The 26,211-nt window shown below is 38.7% G+C and overlaps 1 protein-coding gene and 1 pseudogene across 1 annotated transcript in view; one reads left to right on the forward strand and one right to left on the reverse strand.

Annotated features, from left to right (window-relative positions):
* The window catches only part of LOC100338274 (fibronectin type III domain containing protein 3C1), a 36,318-nt gene that overhangs the window by 8,396 nt on the left and 1,711 nt on the right, over positions 1-26,211 (forward strand). Inside the window, exons 8-23 of the mRNA XM_051827360.3 lie at positions 1,980-2,039; positions 2,389-2,527; positions 3,375-3,428; positions 3,531-3,652; positions 3,737-3,911; positions 4,471-4,557; positions 5,159-5,297; positions 6,757-6,825; positions 7,245-7,363; positions 7,491-7,596; positions 7,917-8,023; positions 9,478-9,591; positions 11,926-12,075; positions 22,488-22,762; positions 23,445-23,657; positions 24,491-24,657. Of these exons, the coding sequence (XP_051683320.2) occupies positions 1,980-2,039; positions 2,389-2,527; positions 3,375-3,428; positions 3,531-3,652; positions 3,737-3,911; positions 4,471-4,557; positions 5,159-5,297; positions 6,757-6,825; positions 7,245-7,363; positions 7,491-7,596; positions 7,917-8,023; positions 9,478-9,591; positions 11,926-12,075; positions 22,488-22,762; positions 23,445-23,657; positions 24,491-24,657 (2,096 nt within the window). The remainder of the gene's footprint in view (positions 1-1,979; positions 2,040-2,388; positions 2,528-3,374; positions 3,429-3,530; positions 3,653-3,736; positions 3,912-4,470; positions 4,558-5,158; positions 5,298-6,756; positions 6,826-7,244; positions 7,364-7,490; positions 7,597-7,916; positions 8,024-9,477; positions 9,592-11,925; positions 12,076-22,487; positions 22,763-23,444; positions 23,658-24,490; positions 24,658-26,211) is intronic.
* On the reverse strand, positions 8,852-9,317 carry LOC108178677 (cytochrome c pseudogene; annotated as a pseudogene).

Here is a 26,211-nt window from a genome sequence, read left to right on the forward strand (position 1 = left end):
CCCTCCAATTCCCTCTCTTTATTTCTCACTTGGGCAATTAAGAAAAAAAGCCTCATATTATGGTGTATTTGGGTACACAAACAAGGTATTTATGTTGCAATGGGAATTTAGAACTTGGGCTTTCCTGAGAATCTCGCTACAGGAGCTAGTTATAAGGTAGAGGCTATTTAGCCAGATGAGCTTAAGAATGTGCTCAAAAGATAGAATCAGCACTAGGGAGGATATAGTGGAGGACAGAACAGGATCACATCTAGCCACTCCCAACAACTCTGGGTTGGAGAGGAATATGTAATCTGAGCTGAGAGAAGCACGATGGGAAGGAAATCTCAAGTGGAGAAAAAAGAAAATTCCCCAGGCTCACCAAACAATTAGGCAGTAAATCAGCGATTATGGAGCTATCTGTAAGTACTTTAAAAAACATAACACACCTTAAACCTTATTTGCTACAACTTGTTATCTTGATTCTGAAACTCAAAGTGAAAATTTGAATGCAATTATCTATGTATTGTGTAAAATCTTATTTGTTTTACAATGTCAGTTAAAAAAATTTTAATTTAAGAATTATAGTACACATCTTTTATATTGGGTAGGAAGACAGGAATATGTAAAATGTGATGAAAAGCTGTTTATAAAATTAGCATTTCCATTAATTTGCCTAGTGATTTTTCTGGTATTATCATTCACTTTACAAAATCATTAATTTTTATAAAAATATACTGCCTATATTCTGATCATCCTCAGTGGTCTTTGCTTAGAAGTATCAATCTTTTAGCTTTTCTGGAGATTATTTTAGAACCTACAGCTTGAAGGAGTTCCTTGAGGTGGTAGAGTAACCTTAGGGGACTAAGGTTGCTTAGGAAGACAAAGTGTGGAAACTCTATTTTCTGTAGCAGATAGGTGTCCACCCCAGCAAAATTGCTGTGTGACTGAATGCATGATACATGGTATCTTTAAGGTTTTTTATTCTACATTACTTAAACTAAGTTGTTAAAGGCAAATCTGTACAATTATAGTGTGAAGAGTACACAGTGGTAAAATAGCAAAAATTTACTTCTTTTTTAAAAGATTTATTTATTTATTTGAAAGGCAGAGTTACAGAGAGAGGGTGATCTTCCATCTGCTGGTTCACTCCTCAAATGACTGCAACAGCCAGGGCTGGGCCAAGCCAAAGCTAGGAGCCAAGAGCTTCTTCTGGGTCTCCCATATGGGTGCAGGGACCCAAGCACTTGAGCCATCTTCTGTTACTTTCCCAGGCACATTATCAGGGAGTTAGTTTGGAAATAGAGCAGCCAAGACTTGAACTGGCGCCATATGGGATGCTGGCATCACAGGCAGGAGCTTAACACACTCTACCATAATGCTGGCCCCAAATTTTCATTTCTTAAAGTGTTATTAATTTGGCATGCAAATGAAGTGTTTTGAATTATTAATATCATTGTTTTGTGTGCATATAAAATGGATTAAATTTACCCAAACTTTAAGGAGAATTGTGCTTTTTTGTCAGCTGAATATATAAGATTAGAACTGCCTACATAGCTTTTAAAAATGCATGAGCTTGGGGCCGGCACTGTGGCGTAGCAGGTAAAGCCACTGCCTGCAGTGCCGGCATCCCATATGGGCACTGGTTCACGTCCTAGCTGCTCCACTTCCGATCCAGCTCTCTGCTGTGGCCCGGGAAAGCAGTAGAAGATGGTTCAACTCCTTGGGCCCCTGCACCCGAGTGGGAGACCCAGAAGAAGCTCCTGGCTCCTGGCTTTGGATCGGCACAGCTCCGGCCACTGTGGCCAGCTGGGGAGTGAACCAGCAGATTGAAGACCTCTCTCTCTCTCTCTCTCTCTCTCTGTCTGTCTCTCTGTCTCTCTGTCTTTTCTTCTCTCTGTGTAACTCTGACTTTCAAATAAATATTTTTAAAAATAATAATAAAATAAAATTTAAAAATGCATAAGATCCATTATTAACAAAGATTACTGTCTTCACAGTGGAAATGGACTTACATTTACCCTACTTGATCTACAGCCATCCATGGACTATTTCTTAAGGTAAGAATTCCATCCTACACAACCTTCCCCTACTCTAGAGCCATCCAGACTCCCAGTTTATATCAGTTCACAACTTACTATTCTGATAGTCAGTCTTGCTATTTCCTGGCAAAGTGGCCTTTCCTTCAAACGTCAAAACAACCCCCTCCAAAGCCGGATTTAGTTCACTCTCTCTTATTTAGAAGAGGTGAGAAGGTGCTTTGGAAGTCGTTATCTTCAGTGACTCAATTTTGCTGTTAGTATTTTATAATTAGCTCTAGGAAATGTACCTGAAAGTTCAAGTTTGCAGTTAGTATGTATTTTAGGATAACTATTTGAAAGCTTATGACAATTGTCATTACATTTTTAGAGTTACTACCATCAGAGATTCACAACAAAGAACTGTGTCTGAAGTGGTTAGCTTCTCAACACCAGGTTGCGAACCGGACCCTCCACTTCCACCCACACTGATTAACAGATCCAAGAGCAGCCTGAATTTACAATGGAATGTAAGGATTTTATTGGCAAAAGCAACTCAACATGTTTTCATGATCTAAAAATGTTCCCTTATGACTTGAATTTTAAATGCAGAGTTCTGCATGCTTCATCTGAACCTATTTCTCCAGTATTTTTTCTTCTTTTTCTTTATATCTGTATCAAGCATCAAGTAAATTGAGATGTCAATAAGAAATTCAAAAATTAGTAAAAATTGAAGTAGCAATTCTGCAAAATAAATTTAGTTATTTGTGAGGTATATTTATATATATATATAAAACACAACAAAACACAGTACCTAGGCATGTCTTCTACAGTTTTAAACTTTACAGTAATTTACATCATTTCAAATGTATAGGGGCCGGCGCTTTGGCATGGCAGGTGAAGCCACTGCCTGCAATGCCAGCATCCCATATGGGTGCCGGTTTGAGTCCCTGCTGCTCCACTTCTGATATAGCTCTCTTCCATGGCCTGGGAAAGCAGTGGAGGATCTCCCAAGTCCTTGGGCCCCTGCACTTGCATGGGAGACCCAGAAGAAGCTCCTGGCTCCTGGCTTTGGATAGGCTCAGCTCCAGCCATTGAGGCCATTTGGGGAGTGAACCAGAGGAAGGAAGACCTCTATCTCTGCCTTGCCTCTGTCTCTGTGACTTTGCCTTTCAAATAACTAAATAAATCTCTAAAAAACTGTATATATACAGGAAGAATCACTATGTTCCTAAATTTATGCATATAAGAAATGCATGAAGTTTATATACCTTAAATAAAATTTAAAAAATGAAAGTACATACATATGTATATGTATGCCTTTTTGTATCGTGTAAAAACAGCCCATCACAATTTTTTTCCCTTTGATATTTTTAGGGTTCCAATGATAATGGTTCTAAAATAAACAGCTTCCTTTTGGAATGGGATGAGGTATAGTTTTATTTTTAATAACTTTTTTGTGAATTATTATTAATAATATGATGAATTACAGCATTTTATAATGTTCTAATTTTGTGTATATTATTAAAATAGGGCAAAGGCAAAGACTTCAAAAGTTGTTATACGGGCACTATGAAACAGCACAAGATTCTTAAACTGAATGCCTCTACAAAGTATTCATTCAGATTAGCTGCCAAAAATAACTTTGGCTTGAGGTACACTAACTTATTTGCAATATTTTAAAATCTATACTTAAATAAGAACCTGAAACTAATTTTTCCACCTTAACTTATTTTCAGTGATTTCAGTGAAATAGCAGTCTTCCATACATCAGGAATAATGCCTCCAGCACCATCACCTCCCAAGCTGAAAGCAGCAGGAATCTGTAACTTGTCACTAGAATGGTGTGCCCCGGCTAACACAAACCCAAATCTCAGTCTTACTTATGTTCTGGAAATGGAGGAAGCGGGATCCGTAAGTTTTCGTTTTATATACTTTAACCTTCAACCTCATTTTTAGGTAAATTTTTATATGTGTTTCACACTTGGAAACATTTTTAATTTGATGGATTTACTTTCTACTCAATAAGTTCAATCAGGCAATACCTAATTCCTTAGTCTTTCTATTCTGAATGGAGCCAAGGCGGAGCCTGGGCTGGGCAGGCCTGCACAGGGAGATCTGAAAGTGGCCAAATCCCAGCAAATTAGCTAGAAGCAACAGAAGCAAAACTGTAACATACATACTCAGAGAAATGTGTTAGTGTATTCAACTTTGGGTCTGATCTTGGGTAGACACACAGATCTATAGCACCTGAACATAATTTTTCCCTTTCCTCATATTCCTGGATTCCTGATGTGGGTGAGCAACTATTTCATTCCATTCTAACTTTCAACCCTGTACAAACCAGTCAATTTGTATGGGGAGAACATTTATGCTATGTATATTTTACTATGATTTAAATAAAGCAGCAAACATTAAGAAATGCTCTACCCCGGTCTGCCTGATTCCTAAATTCATTGTGGTTCATTTCCAGGGATTAGGCTTTAAACCTAAATACAATGGAGAAGACCTCTCATGTACTGTAAGAAATCTTCAGAGAAGTACTACATACAAATTTAGGGTATGTGGCTATAATTTTTTAATTTGCATCATCTTTTTAAAAAGATTTATTTATTGATTTATTTGAAGGCAGAGTTACAGAGAGGCAAAGGAAGAGAGAGAGAGAGAAAGAGAGGAGAGAGAGAGAGAGAGAGAGAGAGAGAGGTCTTCCATCCGCTGGTTCACTCCCCAGATGGCCACAATGGCCAGAGCTGGGCCAATCTGAACCCACGAGCCAGCAGCCTCTTCTGGGTCTCCCACATGGGTGCAGGGGCCCAAGGACTTGGGCCATCTTCCACTGCTTTCCCAGCCTATAGGAGAGCGCTGTATATGAAATGGAGCAGCCGGGACTAGAACCTGTGCCCATGTGGGATGTTGGCATTGCAGGCAGTGGGTTTACCCACTATGCCACAGGGCCGGCCTCCATCATCTTTGTAATATAAAATTATACACTCCACTAGAGAAAAAACGAGTGTCTTTGCTGTTTGAAATTAAGCCTCTTATTTTGCATCTGGTTCTCAAGAATACTCACTCAACTTGTTTTTTATGTGCAAACTATGTATGCAGTTTCAAGTCATATGATTATTTCCAGTGGCCAACCAAAATATCTTTTATTCAAACAGATCTTTGCCTACAATATGGAAGGAAGAAGTAACTCCAGTGGAGAAGTGAAATTTACTACCTGTCCAGATAAACCTGGATCCCCTACAAAACCATATATAAAGGGAAAGATCCATGCACACAAAGTAAAAATTGGATGGGGTAAATAATGCTATTGTATTTAAAGTTTGCTCTCTCTGTCTTACTATTAACTATTGAGAAGAAATCCTCCTCTAATTTCCCTCAACCTTATAAAATATCCCCTTAACCACTTGTATGTTAAATGCTCTGCAATGTAAATGAGTTGAATTATAAACCATAGTACTTTTTCTAGTTCTCTGTTGAATTTTCTGTTACTATCTCATTAATTCAAAACATGAACAAATTACTGAACTTCATACAGGTTCTTAAATATTGTGGTATATTAATCTGTTTTCCATTGAGATAATAAAATACATGAGGCTGAATGATTCATAAAGAAAAGAGGTTTATTTAGTTTATAGTTTTTTTTTTGTTTGTTTCAATTTTTTTTTTAATTTTTTTTAACTTTTATTTAATGAATATAAATTTCCAAAGTACGAATAATGGATTACTATTAGTTTATAGTTTTAAAGCATGGTACCAGTTCTTTCTAGGCCTCCTTGGTTGTGTCACATCATGGCAAATAACATCACAGAGGAACAGGAGGAAGATGTCACATGGTGAGACAGGAAGCCAGAAAAAAACAGAAGGGGCCAGGCTTGCTCTTATATAACAACCTCAGTGACCTAATTACTTGCTGCTAGGCCCCACCTCACAGATTCCACGCTACTTGAACATCACCACTCTGAAGGCCAAGCTTCCAACATGTAAACCCTTGGGGAACAAACCACATTCAAACCATAGCATATGGTTATTCCAAGTAAGATTATATCTAATATAGAGGTCATAGTTAAAAAGCTACACCAGTGATTAATGTCAACTTGATAAGAAATTTTATAAGTGCTTTTGCCTCTAAACTACAGAAATCAATTTTTTAAAGATGTATTTATTTATTTGTAAGTCAGACTTACAGAGAGGCAGAGGCAGAAAGAGAGAGGTGAAGGGAGAGTAAGAGAGGGAGAGCAAGCTTCCATCCGCTAACCCACTGCCCAAATGGCCTCAATAGCCAGGGCTGGGCCAGGCCAAAGTCAGGAGCCAGGAGCTTCCTCCAGGTCTCCCACGTGGGTGCAGGGGCCCAATCACCTGGGCCATCCTCCACTGCTTTCCCAGGTACATTAGCAAGGAGCTGCTTTGGAAGTGGAGCGTCCAGGACTTGAACCGGCACCCATATAGGATACCGCATGACAGGTGGTGGTTTTACCCACTATGTCACAGTGCTAGCCTCCAGAAATCAACTTTATAGCACATATGTGAATACCTAGCATTTCAGTGTCTTCCAGAGAACTTTAAAGTATGTAAATTCTTCATGTCCAATATTCTAAGTATATAATGAGTTAACTTTTATAATCTGTATTACTTAAAATATTAAGTATTTTGTTTGCATTTTCCCTCATAAAAATTGTTAATTTATGAGATAATATCCAAATGAAAGACTTATAAATTTATTCAATGGTAATTTTAATTTTATTTTTCCTTTTAGAACCACCTACAGATAATGGTGGAACACACATTTCAAGTTACAGTTTAGAAGTTAGTGAAAATTTAGATGGTAAGGCATCCTAATTTTTTTTTAAGATTTTATTTTGAAATAATTTTAGACTCACAAAGAAGTTGAAAAAATAATACAGAGTCCCCATGTAAAACCTTCATTCAGCTTTTCCTAATATTAATATCTTATACAACCACAGTGCAAATATCAAAACCAGGAAATTGGCATTGGTGTGATACTATTAACCAAACACCAGAACTTACTTGAATTTCTCCAGTTTGGGGTAACAAATCATATTTACTTACTGGTGTCTTTCTGATTTTATGGTTAATTCTACTGGAAATAAAAAATATAATTGGACAAAATTAATTTCCAAATTAGTTTTTTATTATGTACATATACATGAGCTATCATGGGAACCCATAAAACTTATAGACTATCTACAAATAAATTATACAAATTTGCTTTTATCCTTTCAGTGAATTTCTGGAATATAGTCTACACTGGCAACACAAGGGAATTTCTGTATAATAAACTGCAACCTGGAACTACTTATAATCTGAGAGTTTTTTGCACTTCACCTGTAGGCCAAAGCCAGGTGAGGAAAGAGAAAGTGAAAAGTTTTTAGATTGGGGATTAAAACAAACTATATCATATTACTAAATGATTTACAAAACTGATCTTGAATTCAGTATAGTCATGTAGTATTTTGTATTTCTCTTAAGCCTTCAGATATATTGACTATTCAAACACCTGCTCTTTCTCCTGCATATTGCCAACCTTCACCTTTAAATGGTAAAACGAAGTCCACAGAAACCAAACTCCAATGCGGTGAGCATTCTTTGTGTGCTATGACTATGACTAACTTTCCTACTTTGTACTTACAACTTTTCATTTTTTAAGATATAAAATATTATTAAAGCAGATCAAATGGTTTTTTACTACAAAATAAAATATTGCTTAGCAAATTGTTTCCTACTTCATAATTGAAACCACATTTAAGTGTCCATAAAATAAATTTGAAAACTGACATGATATTTTGAATCTTCTTATTTTAAGTGCTTTAACAGAGCTTTCGTTTGTATTATTTTAAAAGAAATACCTTTGAAACTGTGAGTATTTGCAAAAAAATTATTTGTTTATTTTTATAGAAAAGCCTCCTGCTGATATAAACTTTGACACACTTATACATGTCAAAAAGGCAAAAAATGACCAAGAAGACACATCAGGACACCCTGGCTCTGAAGTGAGATGCACAGTGAGTAAATGAATTCCTGAAGAATCCATGTTTCTGGTTACAAGCAGCAAGCAGAGCTGAGGAAGCTATATTGTCTATTTGGTCCATTTGTATTTCATTTCATTCTAAATGAATGTATTCTTTTTGATCTGCAATTTTGTTTTTAATTATCTCAAGTCTTGTGATCACATAATTCAGAAATTTGTACTGATGGTGTATCTCCTTTACTTTAGTTCTTCTAATGAGTTGACAAAAGCACCATTACTAAACAGAAATATACAGCAGTTCCCCAATTTTACTTGTTTCCAAATAGCTGTTTGCAGACAATACTGAATTATAACTTAATGTAAGGTAGTAAAAACTTCAAAAGTGAAGTTTAACTTGGTATTCTATCTGGTCATGCTGACTTTCAATGCACCTGACCTTAAAAATCATCCATAAAATGCGAGAAATGCTAAATATTCTTTACTTGACATACATAAACCAGACTAAAACACTTTTCAGTAAGTAAAAGGCACCAGTTTTGATACAGGAAACTCTAATTAGATTGACATCATTAAGACCAAAAATATGAAGTAGACAGTGCCTCCTGCCTTCAGCTCTTGTTGCCTTTAGCAGACTATTGAACACAAACCTGAACAAAGTGAGTCTTGCTGGATTCTGAAGCACTGAAGAGATTTCCCTAATATTTAAACATAAACCCAATCTCCCAACAGGCTTTGCAGTGACATTCACTATTTTTATGAAAAGTTGAACATTATTAAGTCCAATCATAGCCTTATAAAGGAAAAAGAGTGAGAGTATTTACTGAGCTGGAATTACTACCAAAATTTCAACAAACTCCATCATTTATTTAACCACACAAAACAATTTTGTCCAACAAAAATACTCTGTCAGCCATTCATGATCTGAATGAGTGAGATCAATTAATTTATGGGACTGATAAACAATGTCATGAGACATTTCTGTTTTGTAATAAGGTGGTAGCCACCTATTACTTATTGATATCTTTTTAAAATCAGCTATCAAGTCTGCCCTTTCATTCTTCTTCTTAATGCCAGTGAAAATAACTTCTGTTCCAGGGATGTATTTCTTGGGATTCTCCAAATACTCCATCAGAGTGTCCTCTCCCCAGGTGATACCTTTGTTCTTGTTGGTGTCTGTGTAAGAGAATCTAAGGGCCTAACCTGTCTTCTACCCAAACAGATCATGTAGATTTCATCTAGTCTTGTGCCTATGTCCCTTCCTCATTTTTCCATTGATGGCATTGGGCACATTTCTGAACAAAAATCTTTCCTTTCTCAACATCACCCATTTGTAATTAGCTCTTTCATCACTTGCGCTACAAAGATCTGCACTCAGAAGTTGGTTGTCCTGCTTGCAAATGAATATATACTTTTACTTCTTGAGAAAGAGGGAATGACCATGTTTACTTAATCATTTGTGTATTTTCTCATTTATTTGTTCATTTGTAGCTTGGATCTCAGTCAATGAAGTGTGAGACTTTACCAGTCCCAAGTCCTCCTTCTCAATGGAAAACACCTGTGATAACCTGCAAAGGACCAACCTGTGTTGTTGTTAGTTGGGGAGTATGTTATCAATTTATTTTTTAATTTTGATAGCATAAAACAATAGTAATTGGCTTAGAAATGCTTAGTAAAGTCTTAAATTCTCTAAGGAGTCAGAATTTAAAATTAGGTAGGTTCCCACAAATCTTGGACCATGGCTTCTAGAACACACCTGGGACCTAAGACTTATTAAGAAGGCAATGGCAATGGCAATACTCCTCTATAAATTCTGCTTTTGAGGAGGATTATAAATTTGGAAACCCAAATAGACTATAAATAGATAACTAATAACATTTTTTAAAGAAAAACAAGAATAATAAAGTTAAGTCAATCTATACAATTATAGAATTTGGCTTTTTAAAAAAAAGTTTAAATGAGAAAAATCTCTGGCAATGTATGTTTGCATGTAACACATAAGAAATGTGATTATAAGATAATTAAGCCTTGGGGCTGGAGCTGTGGCATAGAAGGTTAAGCCTCTGCCTACAGTGCCAGCATCCCATATGGAAGCCAATTTGAGTCCTGGCTGCTCCACTTCCGATCCAGCTCCCTGCTAATGTGTCTGGGAAAGTAACAGAGGATGGCTCGAGTGCTTGGACCTCTGCCACCCACTTGGGAGACCCAGATGAAACTCCTGGCTCCTGGCTTCAGCCTGGCCATTGTTGCCATTTGAGGAGTGAACCAGAAGATGGAAGATTGATCTCTCTCTCTCTCTCTCCCTCCCTCCCTTCTTCCCTCTATTTCTCTCTTTGTAATTCTGCATTTAAAATAAATCTTTAAAAAAAATTAAGCTTTAGGCCGACGCCGCAGCTCACTTGGCTAATCCTCCGCCTGCAGCACTGGTACCCCAGGTTCTAGTCCTGGTTGGGGTGCCAGATTCTGTCCCCGGTTGCCCCTCTTCCAGTCCAGCTCTCTGCTGTGGCCCGGGAAGGCAGTGGAGGATGGCCCAAGTGCTTGGGCCCTGCACCCGCATGGGAGACCAGGAGGAAGCACCTGGCTCCTGGCTTCGGATCGGTGCAGCACGCCGGCCGTGGTGGCCATGCGGGGGGTGAACCAACGGAAAAGGAAGACCTTTATCTCTGTCTCTCTCTCACTGTCTAACTCCACCTGTCAAAAAAATTAAGCTTTAAAAAATTATTTTGCATCCCTGTGAATTTTCTCCTGTTCAAAATAATCAAGTTAAAAAATATAATAATTGGGTAATTATGCAGCCACATGGGTATCTTTGAATTTGTCTTCCCTTTCTCCCAGACTAGCAGATGGTCTTTAATGTTGAAATGAAAGCCTTAGTCTGTTAGTAATAAATGACAAATATGACTACATCACTGTACGAAGCTTGGTTTATGTTTGAGTTCACTAATCAATAGTAATTCTAACATTAATATATCTAAATTTGCTCTTTTTAAGTAACTTATTTAAAAATAATCTTAATCAGGGCTGGTGTTGTGGCACAGCAGGTTCAGCTGCCACTTACAACGCTGGCATCTCATGTCGAACTGTCAGATCAAGTTCTGTCTGCTCCACTTCCAATCCAGTTTCCTGCTAATAAACCTGGGAGGTAGTAGATGATGGCCCAAGTGCTTGGGTCCCTGCCACCGTGTGGGAAATCCAGATGTAATTCCGGCTCCTGGCTTCGGCCTGACCAGCCCTGGCTATTGCAGCCATTTGGAAAGTGAATAAGCAGATGGAAGATGTCTCTCTCGCTCTCTCTTTCTCTCTCTCTCTCTCTCTGCCTTTAAATAAATAAATAAATAAACTATTTTAAAAATCAACTAAAATAGGGGCCGGTTTTGTGGCACAGCAGGTAAAGTCTACACCTGCAATGCCAGCATCTCATATGGGTGCCAGTTCGAGTCCCGGCTGCTCCATGTCTGATCCAGCTCCCTGCTAATGGCCTGGGAAAAGTAGCAGAAGATGACCCAAGTGTTTGGGCCCCTGTCAACCATGTGGGAGACCTGGAAGAAGCTCCTGGCTCCTGGCTTCAGCCTGGTTCTACCCAGGCCATTGCAACGACTTGGGGGGTAAACCAGCAGATGGAAGACCTCTCTCCTCTTCTCTTTCTCTGACTTTCAAATAAATAAATAAATCTTTAAAAATAAATAAAAGTAATCTTAATAAATTATAGATGTTCACCTAATATGTAGAAGAACTAATCATTTTCCTTAATTTTATTTGAGGCTTTTAATGTTATGGTGTTCTGCCTTTTGTTTAATTATTTCTACATTTATCTTTATCTTACATCATTTAATAGATTATAAGCTGTGACAATGAAAGTATCATGGTGTAACTCTCCACAATATCTAGTACAGTCACCAGTTAGAGAAGAAATTCAATTTCTGTGTTTGTGTCTTTCAGATTCCTGAATGCAATGGTGCTGAAATCACTGACTACCGACTAGAATGGGGACAAATTGAAGAATCAATGCATTTGATTTACACCGGCCCTTGTCTGAGTTACAAAGTGAAAGGTCTCATTCCTGGAACTACATATTTCTGCAGAGTCCAGGTAAACATGACAGTTCTTCCAATGTAACCAAAATAACAGTTATTAACCTATATTATCCACATTTGTAATACTGGCAGAATTTCTAGTGTAGAGACCAGAAAGGAGTCACAGAATTACAAGTCTTAAATATTTCTTTGAAGATTTACTTTCTTTATTTGAAAGGCAGAGTTAGAGAGAAAGGGAGAGAGAGAGAAAGAGAAAGAGGTCTTCCATCCACTGGTTCACTCCCCCAAGTGATTGTAACGGCCTGGGCAGGGTCAGGCTAAAGCCAGGAGCCAGGAGCTTCTTCCATGTCTCCCATGTGGATGGCAGGGGCCCAAGCACTGGGGGCATCCTCTGTTGCTTTCCCAGGAGCACTAGCAGGGAGCTGGATTGGAAGTAGAGCAGCCAGAACTCCAACCGGCACACATATGGGATGCTGGAGCTACAGGTCGCAGCTTAACCTGCTATGTCACAATGCTGGCCCCATAAATATTAAATTTGCTCACATTCGGTGACAACACGAGCTCTTTCACTTGGCATTTAAAGCCCCATATAATCTCTCATCTATTTTCCATTCCAAATCGGTATGTCTTATGTTCTCCACAATTCTGTTTCCCAAATTTTACTGAACTCAGGAATCACCTGAAAAACCTGTTTAAAAACAAAAATTCCAGGGCCAGTGCTGTGGCATAGTAGGCTAAGCCTCTACCTGTGGTGCTGTCATCCCATATGGGCACCAATTCATGTCCCAGCTGCTCTTCTTCCAAACCAGCTTCCTGCTAATGGCCTGGGAAAGAAGTGGAAGATGGCCTAAGTGCTTGGGCCCCTGTGCCCAAGTGGGAGACCCGAAAGAAGCTTCTGGCTCCTGGCTTTGGATTGGCCCAACTCTGGCTGTTGCGGCCATTTGGGGAGTGAACCAGCAGAGGGAAGACCTTACTCTCTGTATCTTCCTCTCTCTGTAACTCTATCTCTCAAATAAATAAAATCTTAAACAAAAAAATATGGATTCTTATACGCCCACTCCAATTTATCAAATGAAAATTTCTAATATAGAGATTTGCTAATCTGTATATTTAACAAGCATCCAAATAATAATTATCATCAGTTAGGAAAAAACACATGAAAGCTTAATCATGAATATATCTGTTCTACCACCACCCCCAAGTATCCCTTGTACATTTGTTCATACTGTACTCTTAGCTGGGTCCCTTCTAACCCAGCTCATTCATAATGTTTTCCTGATAGTGTTAGCTGGAAGAGATCTCTTCCTTTTTTGAACAACTAGAATTTTAAAATACAAAACTTTAAGGTTTGAGAGAGAGTCCAAAAGTCTGATATGTTTTCCCTATGGAGTTTAAACCATCAAAATAAACTGGGAATATGGGTCATCTAATCTCTATCTCCAAGACTAAATTCTTCATCAGATTTTTTTTGAATGTTCCTACTGTTTATTGGAAAAAATGCCCTCACAATATATATTTATTAGTCTATTGCAAAAATCTAAAGAAGAGGTTATAAATTAAGATTAATGCTGTTGCAGTGGAATGCTGAGACCTTAAGGGATGTAAGACATTAGAAAGATAAAAATCAATGGAATGAGTTCCCACCACAATGGAGTAGATTCTTTCCTCTGAGATCCTCCCTCTTAAAATCAGAAAACCTTAAACATAACATAACAAGCAAGTATAGGAAGATGTTGAAAGGTGAATAGAAGAACACAAACTGCCTAGGAACCTCAAACTTGGTGAAAACATAGTGGTGAGACCCCTAGTTGTCCTTATCATAAAATCACCCTTTCTAAGAAAGGGTGCTAGGGAAGGTTCCAACTCAAAACTGCCAAGAGGAATGGAGAGAGCAACAGAAACTCCAAGAAAAGCCTACTACCTTCAGCAAAATGCCCAGGAAAAGGGTGGCCTAACAACAGGAAACCTTTTTTGGCAATACCCATCTTACTCCAGCCAAACTTTAATAGAGAAACCATAGACATCCCTGTTATTCCTCAGCTCCTGAAGTTTCAACAGGTTAAGCAGGAAGCCAACCCACCCAGAAGCAAGCAAAAACACTTAAATATCCCCACCCAGTAGTTTTGGCAGAGCCTAGCAAGGAGTTAACCTTCCATCCCCTACCTTATGCTCTTCTTCCAGCTGGTGAGTGTGGCAGGCAGGGAGTTGACAATTTTCTATACATCTCTGTCAGAAGCAAGCAACATTCTAATTCCTCTACAGGAAGAGTATTGGCAAACTAAGCCTCCGCCCTCACCCAACAGCAACAGACTGAATAAGATGGTGTGATTCATGCTAGATTGTGCTTCACTTTCCTCCTTACCCTGTGTCAATGAGACCTTGTGAGGAACAGCGCCTCCATATTCACGTAGCAGCAGTTAGATTGAAGCAAGCCTAGCCAGCACTTGGGTTTCCCTCCACACAACACCAGTAGGGAGCTTATCCTCAACATTCTCTCAGTATCAAATAGGCTGATGTAGGTAATGGGAAGCTATGCTAAATTGCACACCCACTTCCATCCCTTGGTGTCATCAAATCCAGCTAGGAACTGAGTTTTTACCCCCAACCTACAGGATCCAAGAGGGGTGAGTGAGTCCTCCACTTACCCTCTAAAGACTCAGTGAGGAGCTGAACTTGTACCCTCATTCAGAGGCACTAATACAGTGCAAGCAGTTGCCCCACTTTTGCTGAAATAGCATCAGCAGAGCCTAGAGAGGAGCTGACTATGCATCCATCTAACCCTTGTGCTATATCTCAAGAGAGTTAGTGCCAACTAGAAAATTATTAAATAACACCCAGAATTTTGTTGTATAATCTTCAAAATGCTCATAATAAATAGAAAATCATTAGATAGGGGCTAGTGCTGTGGCATACAAGGCTAAGCCTCTGCCTACAGTGCCAGCATCCCATGTGGGCACCAGTTCTAGTCTCAATTGCTTCAATTCCAATCCAGCTCCCTGTTAATGTGCCTGGGTAAACAGTGGAGGATGGCCCAAGTCCTTGGGCCCCTGCACCCACGTGGGAGATCCAGAAGAAGCTCCTGGCTCCTGGCTCCTGGCTTCAGCCAGGCCCAGTCCAAGCCATTGCGGCCATTTGGGGAGTGAACCAGAGGAAGATCGATCTCTTTCTCTCCTCTCTCTATTTCTGACTTTCAAATAAATAAATAAAATATTTTTAAAAAAATCGTTAGGTATTAGGAGAACCAAGAAAATCACAAATAGTTTCTCCCATTCTGTAAGTGGTCTCTTTGCTCTATTGATTGTTGCCTTTGTTGTGAAGAAGCACTTTAGTTTGATGAAACCCCAATTGTCTATTTTGCTTTTGTTTCTTGTGCTTTGGAGGTCTGAGCCAGATATCACTTGCCCATTCCAATGCACTGAATTATTCCCCAATGCGTTCTTATAGAAGTTTCAAATTTTCAGATCTCACATATAAATCTTTAATTCATTTTGAGTCTATGTTTGTACACTGTGACAGATAGGGGTCTAGTTTCAGTCTTTTATGGACAGCTTTAGCTATTCAAAGTCCTTTATGTTTCCTTATGAATTTTACGATTGTTTTTGCTAGCTCTGGTTTTCTTACTATAGGATAAATTTTGAATATTTTTATCTGACCAATAATTGAATTAAATGACTCTAAAAATTCATGAGACAAAGTGCTTGCTTGGATGTAGTTCTTGCCCTTCTTTATACATTTGCTCTTAGTGTTAAATGTATAGTCACATGGTTTAGCTTAAGCATTGTGCAGTGAAGCACAGAAATCCTTTATTACAACATACAGTAAGGCCGGCGCTGTGGCTCACTAGGCTAATCCTCCGGCTTGCAGCGTCGGCACACCGGGTTCTAGTCCCAGTCGGGGCGCCGGATTCTGTCCCGGTTGCCCCTCTTCCAGGCCAGCTCTCTGCTGTGGCAAGGAGTGCAGTGGAGGATGGCCCAAGTACTTGGACCCTGCACCCCATGGGAGACCAGGAAGAAGCACCTGGCTCCTGCCATCGGATCAGCAGCACGCCGGCCGCAGCACGCCGGCCACGGCGGCCATTGGAGGGTGAACCAACGGCAAAGGAAGACCTTTCTCTGTCTCTCTCTCTCTCAGTGTCCACTCTGCCTGTCAAAATAAAATAAAATAAAATAAAATAAATTTAAAAAAACAACATACAGTAAGGCATCAACCAGCCCCAAAGAGTAAGTTATTTAATTTCCATGTACTTATGTGGTTCATTGTTTTCTTGTTATTGATTTCTAATTTTATTACATTGCGATCAGATAAAATAATATGATTTCCACTTTGTTTTCAAATTTGTTGATATTTGTTTTGTAACCTGTCATATGGTATATCCTGGACAATGTTCCATATGCTGTTGAGAAGACTGTGTATACCACAGCTGTTGGATGGAATGTTTTACAGATGTCTGTTAGATCCAATTGATCAGGGTGCAATTTAACTTTGCTGCTTCTCTGCTGATTTTCTGTCTGGATGATCTGTCCATTTTTGAAAGTGGTACCAAATTCCATGACTATTTTTGTATTGGAGTCCATATCTCCCTTTAGATAGATTACTATTTTCTTTATGTATCTGGGTGTCACAATATTGGGTGCATGTATATTTATGATTGTTATTTCCATTTATTATCACATAATGGCCTTCCTTGTCTCTTTTCACTAACTTTAATGTAAGATTTATTTTAAATGATATAAGTAGGGATACTTCTGCTTTCTTTTGGGTTCAGTTTACACGGAATATTTTATTACATCCTTTCATTTTCAGTCTGTTCATGTCGTCAGTGGTGAAGTAAGTTTCTTATAACCAGCATATGGTTGGGTCTTGATTTTTTTTAATCCATTGGGTCACTCTGTGTTTTTACCTGGAGAATTTAATTAATTTACACTGAAGGTAATTGTTGATAAGTAAGTTCATACAACTGATATTTTAATGCTTGTCTTCTAGTTTTATTGTAATTCCTTTCTTTCTCCTCTGACAATGTTACTTTGTGATTAATGGTTTTCTCTAGCAATGTGCTTTGATTGCCTGTTATTTTTGTCAGTTTGATTATAGATTTTTGCTTTATGGTTACCATGGACTTACAAAACATTTCTTTAGGTTGTAACAAGTTATTTGGAAAAGACAGCAACTTAACATTGATTATTAAGGTAGGAGAAGAAACAAACCAAAAGAGGTAGGAAATACTAATAAAGTTCACACTTACATATTTGTCTTGACATTCTAAATTTTTGCTGTCCTATTTTACCTCTTTATCTATTGCCTATCTCTTACCATTTTTGTATAGCTGTTATTTTTGTTTTTTTTTAGTCTTCACATTAAAGATATGAATTATTTGTATATCATGTTACAATATTAGAACATTCTGAATTTGTATGGTTACTCTTGCCAGTGAATTTTCTACTTTATGATATTTCCTTCTTACTTATTAGCATTTCTTTCTTTCAGTTTGAAGAATTCCCTTTAACATTTAATATGTGACTGATCTGGTGGTTCTAAACTCTCTTAGCTTTAGTTTGTTTAGGAAGATCTTTGCCTGTCCCTTGTATCTTAAGAATAGCTTTGATGGGCACAGTATTATTTGCTGGCAATTTTTTTTCTTCAGTGCTATGACAGTCTTATCCATGCCCTCCTCCCTAGAAGATTTCTGCAGTAAAGTCTGTAGTAAGGCAAATTAGGATCCCTTTCTGTGTTATTTGTTTCTTTTCTCTTGCAGCTTTCAGAATCCTCTCCTTTTCTTTAGCCTTAGATAGCTTGATTATAATGTATCTTGGGGTAGATTTGGTTGAATTAAGTCTGACTGGTGATCTTTGACTTTCTTGTAGCTAGATAGCTGTATCTTTCTCTGGCTTTGAGGAGTTTTCAATATGCTTTTTCCATTTTGGCATTCTCAAGTCACTGTAGAACCCCAGTAACATAGATAAAATTCTCTCTTTCCATGCTGTCCCAAAGATCTCATAAGCCACCTTCTTCATTCCATTTGATTCTTTTTTTCTCCTCCAACCATGTACTTTCAAACTGCCTGTCTGAAAATACACTTATTCTTCTATTTGACCTATTCTGCTACTGATGCTTTCTATCATATTTTTAATTTTGCTTAGTGTACTTTTCAGTTAAAGATTTTCTATTTGATTTATTTTTTAATTGCTTCCATATCTCTGTCAAGTCTCTGTTAGAGTAGTAAGTATTTTCTCTGGGTTCTTTTGAAGTTTGATGAGTTTCCTTAAAACAGTTACTTTGAAATCTCCATCTGAACATTTGAAAATTTCAATTCCTAGACAGTTTCTGTCACCTTACTTTGTTCATTAGATAAGGTCACGATTGCCTGGAAGTTCTTGTCACTTTTTGGTATACAACATCATCTCTCATTGAAGGATCAGTTATAGTAATCTGGTTTTGTTCAGGGATGTTCTTCCAAAAATTCTAGGCAGTCTGTTTATTTGCCCTGAGTTTTATGAACACTTCTGATGTTTCAACACTAGATGGCACCCTTAGTAGAGGTTTGTTTCAGGTCTGCTGCATACTTTCTTTTCTTTTTCATTCCTACAGTGCTTCTCAAGATCAGATTTTTACCAAATCTGAAGTTGATATGTTCTTCATAATGAACTGGGGAAGTACCTAAAAGGGGTAGTATATCCCTACAAGCCTCTTCTTGGGGCTGCCTGTGACACTTCCATCAGCCACTAGTCATGCTGTCTAGACTATAAGACTGATCGGCTGGGGCCATGGAACTCTATTTTGCACTGTAGTGGGTCCAGAGATTCCATCTGAAGGCAGTGGCCTGAGTACAAGGATAATTAGGATCTGCCAGTATTGTGTTTTACAAGCCTTGCACTGAGTCCCAAAACAGTTTTGTGGTTTCTAAAAAGTCTGCCTACAGTTGCAGGAGTGTACTTCAGCTGACTGGGTAGTCACTAGACCCAGTGAAATCATGGGAGTCCCACCAGGCAGTTTTCTATCTGATACTGGGGCAAGAATACAGACTCTATCCCCTGTCAGTGTTGGGCTTACCGACCTAGCAATGAATCCAAAGATATGGGTCCAGTTGTTTCTTATTGTCTGTCCAAGGTTGGAGGCAGGTGATAAAGGCAGTCCCTTGTCCATAGAGACTAACACTAGGCTGTGTCACGTGTGGTTTTTACAGCCCCTGGGCCCTACACAGTCTCAGGGCTATAGGCCAGGCCTACTTGAGGCCACGTATAATACAGCAGAAAAGCATCCATCTAATGGAGCACAGATCTCCATCTGATGCCAATGCTAGTCTACTGAATCCATCTCCAAGCAAATACCTGGAAGTAGAGGACTTCGGGCTTTATCAGATGCTTGGTCATAAGGCAGGGGGCCCAGCTCTGAACTCCAAGGCAAACTCCTGAGCTCTTTCTCCTGTTCTACTCTGCATCAGCTTGAGTATTGTTCTGCTTTTTTCCCAGAGGCAACCTGGCTATTAAGGGTCCAAATACTCAGCCTGAAGATACAGGGGTAGGGGCTGCCGGGCCCTGTCCAATTTTAATGAGCCTAGCACTTGCATTTAAGGCTAAAGAGTTAACTTAATCCCCCTTCCAATCCCTCAAGTGAGAGACATGTATTCCCACTGTGTGCTACATGGATCCAGGGGTAGAGTCATGTGAGCAACCCCATCCTACTTTCTTCAATGCAACTTTTCTTATTATTATACTAAAAGCAAGTACTGTGGTCTCTCACATGTTTTCCGTAGCTCTTGTTAAGGTAACACAGTGGATGAGTAACTGTTCAAATGGATGCCTGTGTGGGGAGGTGGTAATTGAAGCATCTTATTGAACTAACATCTTGTTCTACCTGCCTAAGAAACAAATTTAAACCAAAATAACATTTATAATTACCACATATAGAATGAAATATTTAGATATAAATTCAACAAAACATATAAGTATGTTGAAAACTATAGGCCGGCGCCGCGGCTCACTAGGCTAATCCTCCACCTAGTGGCGCCGGCACACCGGGTTCTAGTCCCAGTCGGGGCACTGAATTCTTTCCCGGTTGCCCCTCTTCCAGGCCAGCTCTCTGCTGTGGCCTGGGAAGGCAGTGGAGGATGGCCCAAGTGCTTGGGCCCTGCACCTGCATAGGAGACCAGGAGAAGCACCTGGCTCCTGGTTTCGGATCAGCGCGATGTGCACCGGCCACGGCGGCCATTGGAGGATGAACCAACGGCAAAGGAAGACCTTTCTCTCTGTCTCTCTCTCTCACTATCCACTCTGCTTGTCAAAAATAAAAAAAAAAAATTAGGAAAAAATTGCAAAAGAAAATCATCAATTTCTTTTTTTTTTTTTTTTTTTTTGGACAGGCAGAGTGGACAGTGAGAGAGAGAGAGAGAAAGGTCTTCCTTTGCCGTTGGTTCACCCTCCAATGGCCACCACGGCCAGCAGAGCCAGGTGCTTCTCCTGGTCTCCCATGGGGTGCAGGGCCCAAGCACTTGGGCCATCCTCCACTGCACTCCCGAGCCACAGCAGAGAGCTGGACTGGAAGAGGGGCAACCAGGACAGAATCCGGCACCCCAACCAGGACTAGAACCCGGTGTGCCGGCGCCGCAGGCGGAGGATTAGCCTATTGAGCCGCGGCACTGGCTGAAAGTCATCAATATCTATAGGTAGGATAAAGAGTTCTTAGACTTGATATCAAAAGTAAAAGCTAGGAACCAGTGTCAGATTAAGCAAATTAAGCTGCCAGTTTGAGTCCCAGCTGCTGCATTTCCAATCCATCTCCCTGCACCTGCGAAAGCAGTGGAAGATGGCCCAATCACTTGGGTCCCTGCACTCACATGGAAGACTCAGATGGTCCAGCCCTGGTCATTGAGGCCATTTAGGAATGGAAGATAGATAGATCTCTGTCTGTCTGTCTGCCTATCTATCTATCTCTCCCTCTTTCTCTGTAACTCTACCTTTCAAATAAATAAGTCTTGTTTGAAAAAATAAATGCCATAAAATAAAAAAATATATAAAATGAATCTCTCTAAAGTTAAAAAAATTTACCCTGCAAAAGGCCCTTTGGAAAGGTGCAGTCTAGGAGAAAAGATTTGCAAAAGCAATATCTGACAAAGGACTAGTATCTACAATATGCAAAGAACTCTCAAAATTCAAGTTAGAAGTTCAAATGACCCAACTGGAAAATGAACAAAAGACTTCCACAGACAATTCATTGAAGATGATGTGCAGGTGCCATGAAAAGATGTTCAACCCTATTAACTATTAGGTAAATGCACAGTGAGATGTCATAAAGCACCTGTCAGAATGGCTAAATTAGAAAATAGTAATAACAACAGATGCTTTGCTGCCAAGAATGTAGAAAAACTGGGTAACTCATACATTTCTGATGAGAATTAAAGCCCCTGTTGAAAAGAGTTTGGCAGTTTCTTATAAAACTAAATATGCACTGACTTTACACTTAGAACTCTTGGGCACTTATCCCAGAGTAATGAAAACTTACATCTGCACACATAAAAAGCTGTACATGAATACTCAAAGAACTTTTATTTTTAAAAGCCAAAATCAAGAAACAGCTCAAATGACCTTCAACAGGTAAATGGTTAAACAAACTGTGAGATACCCACACCATCACATACTATTCAACACTAAAAAGAAACAAACTACTGATAGACATAATAACTTTGATAAATATAAAGGGAAATATACTGATTGAAAAAAATACATGTAAAGTTTACATACTGAATTCCTCCATTTGTATAACATTCTTGAATTGACAAAAGTAAAATAATGAATAAATCAGTAGTTGCCAGGAGTTAAGAAGAGGAGGAAGAAGAGGATTACTGTGTCTATAAAAGAGTAACACAAGGGATTCTTCTAATAGAACTTCTGTATCTTAACTTTGGTGGGGGTCCCATGAAGCTGTACACATGATACACTAGAAGAGAACTAAAAACACACACAATGAGTGCATGTAAAACTGATGAAACCTAGGTAATGTAAATGGACTTTACCAATGTCAATTTCCTGGCCGTAATATTGTACTAGTGTTGTACAAAATATCACTTTTAGAGGAAAGTTGGCAAGGGGGATGTGTGAACATATAATGACCTTTCAAAGTAAAAAGTTAAAAAAAAATGAAACTTGATGAATGAACCTGAACTTTTGGCTACCAGCATCAGAGATAGAAACTCCAAGATTAAGAAAAGGAAAAAGGTTTGGTGGGGCGGTTGATGAGTTTGGTTTGGGTATATTTGTTCTGAAATGTCCACATTGGTGCTCTTCTTTTACCTTCCCATATGTACACTCCTCACCTTCCTAAGTATGCAGCCTAAAAGTTTCAACACACATTTCAGCAACTTGAAAGAACCATACTGTTAGAGTATGAGTTTATAAATATTATTTTGTTAGGCAACAAAATGGTTTATGCACAAAAATGAAGTAATAATGTCTAATAATACATACATTTTTTTAGGCTGTCAATACAGTTGGAGTTGGAATGTTTGGAATAACTGGCGTAGTAACCACACCAGCAACTGTACCAGCAGTGGTACCGATGCTACATGAAGTTGAGAAGAAAGTTTCTACCAAATTGGCATCATCTTGCATTGCAATTCAATGGGAGGAACCAGACTGCCATGGTTCTCCAATCACTGGATATAACATTGAATATGGAGACAGAAAAATTTTGACTATTGGTAGGAAAACAGAATGTGTTCTGAAAAATCTACAGCCTGACACCATATACAAGTAAGTCACTTTGGGTGGATGGAAAACTTTTTGAGAATTTTGAACAAATCGGTATTTATATAGTGTGCATAAGATCTACTTCGAGCCAGCGCCGCGGCTCACTAGGCTAATCCTCCGCCTTGCGGCGCCAGCACACCCGGTTCTAGTCCCGGTCGGGGTGCCGGATTCTGTCCCGGTTGCCCCTCTTCCAGGCCAGCTCTCTGCTGTGACCAGGGAGTGCAGTGGAGGATGGCCCAAGTACTTGGGCCCTGCACCCCATGGGAGACCAAGAGAAGCACCTGGCTCCTGCCATCGGATCAGCGTGGTGGGCCGGCCGCAGCGCGCTGGCCGTGGCGGCCATTGGAGGGTGAACCAACGGCAAAGGAAGACCTTTCTCTCTGTCTCTCTCTCTCTCTCTCACTGTCCACTCTGCCTGTCAAAAAAAAAAAAAGATCTACTTTGAAAGAGAGTTCTACAACATCAGAGAAATTTGGCATTGCTAAAGCCAATTTATATTTCTCATCAATAATTCTCAATATTGATTATGCAAATCAAATTTTGTTTTGAAAATTTGTCTCTAATAATTAGTATTATACGGTGATCAATATTCCCACTAGGTTACTAGGAGTTTGGCTTACATGTCAAAAATTATTTTCTTTACTACATATAAATTAATATATTTTAATTCTTTTCTTACCACTAGAATCAGAATCCAAGCCATCAATCATTATGGATTAAGCCCTTTTAGTCGGCCAATAAGAACCAAAACTAAGCCATTACCACTTGAACCTCCACAACTCGATTGTGTGGCCTATGGACACCAAAGCCTCAAACTAAAATGGGGCTACTCTTCAGCTAAAGGTTTACTTTCCAACCTTATAAACTACAACTTGTTCATGTATAGTCGCTCTGGCAGGTAAGCTATTTTTACTATTTAATATGTATTATAATAAAATTATATCTTAATCTTATAATCTTATAATAAAATTATATCTTAATCTTATAATAATCAAAAGTCATTTCAGTGAGCTAATAAATGTGAAAGTAAGCTATTTTCATGTTAGATATCCTTTCTTAAATTCTTATTTATGATTTAACTCTATTTTTTCCTCTTCAAAAACATTTCTTCCTTTATATAATACACATTAAGTACCAGGAAATAAAAGTTAAATACACACACACACATATGTAAAAGCCAGCACTTTACCATCATGATATTTATGATTTGGCTTTTCCTTTGTATTTTACCCATCTGGCTTTAAGTTGATTTCCTTAGGCCCCCATTGAAGTTTTAAATCCAGTTTTAACTCAGTTATATAAAGAATTATTTGGGGTCGAGTATTTGACCTAATGGCTGTGATGCATTCCATATCATAGTACCTGGGTTCAATACCAAGCTCTGCTCCTGACTCCAGCTTCCTGATAATGAAGACCCTAGGACACAGCAATATGACATAAGTGATTGTGTTCCTGCCACCCATCTGGGAGACCTGGATTGAGTTTCTGGCTCCTGGTTTTGGTCCCAGCAAGGGGCCATTATGGGCAACTGAGGAATAAGCTAGCAAATGGGATCTTTATCTCTCTCTCTCTCTCGCTTGCTCTCTCTCTCTCTCTCTCTCTCTCTCTAGCTCTCTAGCTCTCTAGCTCTCTTAGCTCTCTGCCTCTCAAATAGTTGTTTTAAAAAATAATTATTTGTATCTCTATTACTGAAATAAATATTTATTCCCTCATCTCTGTTTCCACCCCCAGATTTTCTGTCATTTACCATGGGCCTTCTCAGACTCACAAAGTGCAAAGATTGGGTGAATATACTCAGTACAAATTTAAAATCCAAGCATGTAATGAAGCTGGTGAGGGACCACTGTCCCGCATCTATACTTTCAAGACAACCAAAACACCACCAGCCATACTTAAAGGTAAGTATAATAAGCCATGATTCTAAAGTTTGTATTAGTTTGAATTCCAATAGCTCATACATAAAAACTCAACAGTAAGGTTTATTTTAAATATTCAACTATATAATATCAAAAGAGACTAGTACTTAATTATGTATTCAAAGGGCAATGTAGGAGTTAATGAGACTCTCATAAATATCTTAGAGTTCATCTAACTCAGCCAATGACTCTATCACCACTGCCATTTTTAACAACAAGGAACTAAGTCCCCAAAATGATTAGTGACTTAGCTAAAGTAACCTTGAGTCAGTGGCAAAGTCAAGATTAGAACTGTTGGGACAGGTGCTGTGGGGCAGTGGGTTAAAGTGCTAGCCTGCAGCACCAGCATCCTATATGGGCGCTGATTTGAGTCTCAGCTGCTCCACTTCAGATCCAGCTCCCTGCCAATATGCCTGGGAAAGCAGCAGAGGATGGCTGAAGTCCTTGGGCCCCTGCACCCATGTGGGAAACCTGGCAGAAGCTCCTGGTTCCTGGCTTTGGCCTGGCTCATCCCCAGTCGTTTCTCATTGTGCCCATTTGGGGAGTGAACCAGCGGTTGGAAGATTCTCTCTCTCTCTCTCTCTCTCTCTCTACCTCTCCACCTCTCTACCTCTCTACCTCTCTCTCTCTCTCTCTGTAGCTATGCCTTTCAAATAAATAAAAATAAATCTTTTAAAATAAAGAACTTTTGACTTCGATTTCCATCACAGTGCTCCTTTTACTCTGTCATGATTCCCAATCCTTGCTATACCTTTTATTTTCTCAAATCGCTTATTTCATAAAACATTAATAGGCACGATTATAATGACTAAGCCTTTAAAAAGACTATATAAACTTAATAAATTTAATTTCTGAAACTGAATTTACTCTCCGTAAACAGTAAAATAAACTGCTATCTATAATGTATAACATTGAGACTAACTTAGTCGTTAGAACCCAAGAGTTGAGGAATCCTTCCTTCCCAATTAGGATATTTAGCTGTTCCAATCAACCCACACATGAGCCCAATCACTATTATTAAATGATTGTGTTCAGTTTAAAGCAAACTGGAACATATTAAAATTAAATATGACTTAGACCACAATAATGCTTTTCTCTCTTGCTAACTAATGTCCTACATATTTAATTCCCATTTTCTTGATGTGTAGAGAAACTAATAACATGAAGCAAAAGAGCCTGTCCTTCTTACACAGCTTCTGTGATCCTGAAATACAATTGTTAACATGCGTGAAAATGCTTCCAAATCTATAATGTATCGTATACATACAATGAACAAGATTATAACAGTAGTGATTAAACAAAAGTAATAAAAGTTGTAATAAGATGTTCCTAAAAGTTAATAAGCATTAATGTTGATAGTTTTAATTTCTTACAGTTTCATTATAGTCATTAAGATGTTTGATAGTATAAAAGGCTTTGCAATAAGGACTATATGTCTTAGATTAAGCCTATACATGCTGATATTTAATGACCATGGAATTGTATGAGAGATTTCAATATGTTTACGATCATCTAGGACAAATGGAATCCTCTAAA

The sequence above is a fragment of the Oryctolagus cuniculus genome, chromosome X, assembly GCF_051225735.1.
Source record: "Oryctolagus cuniculus isolate XC-2025 breed Fujian yellow rabbit chromosome X, ASM5122573v1, whole genome shotgun sequence".
Lineage (NCBI taxonomy): Eukaryota > Metazoa > Chordata > Mammalia > Lagomorpha > Leporidae > Oryctolagus > Oryctolagus cuniculus.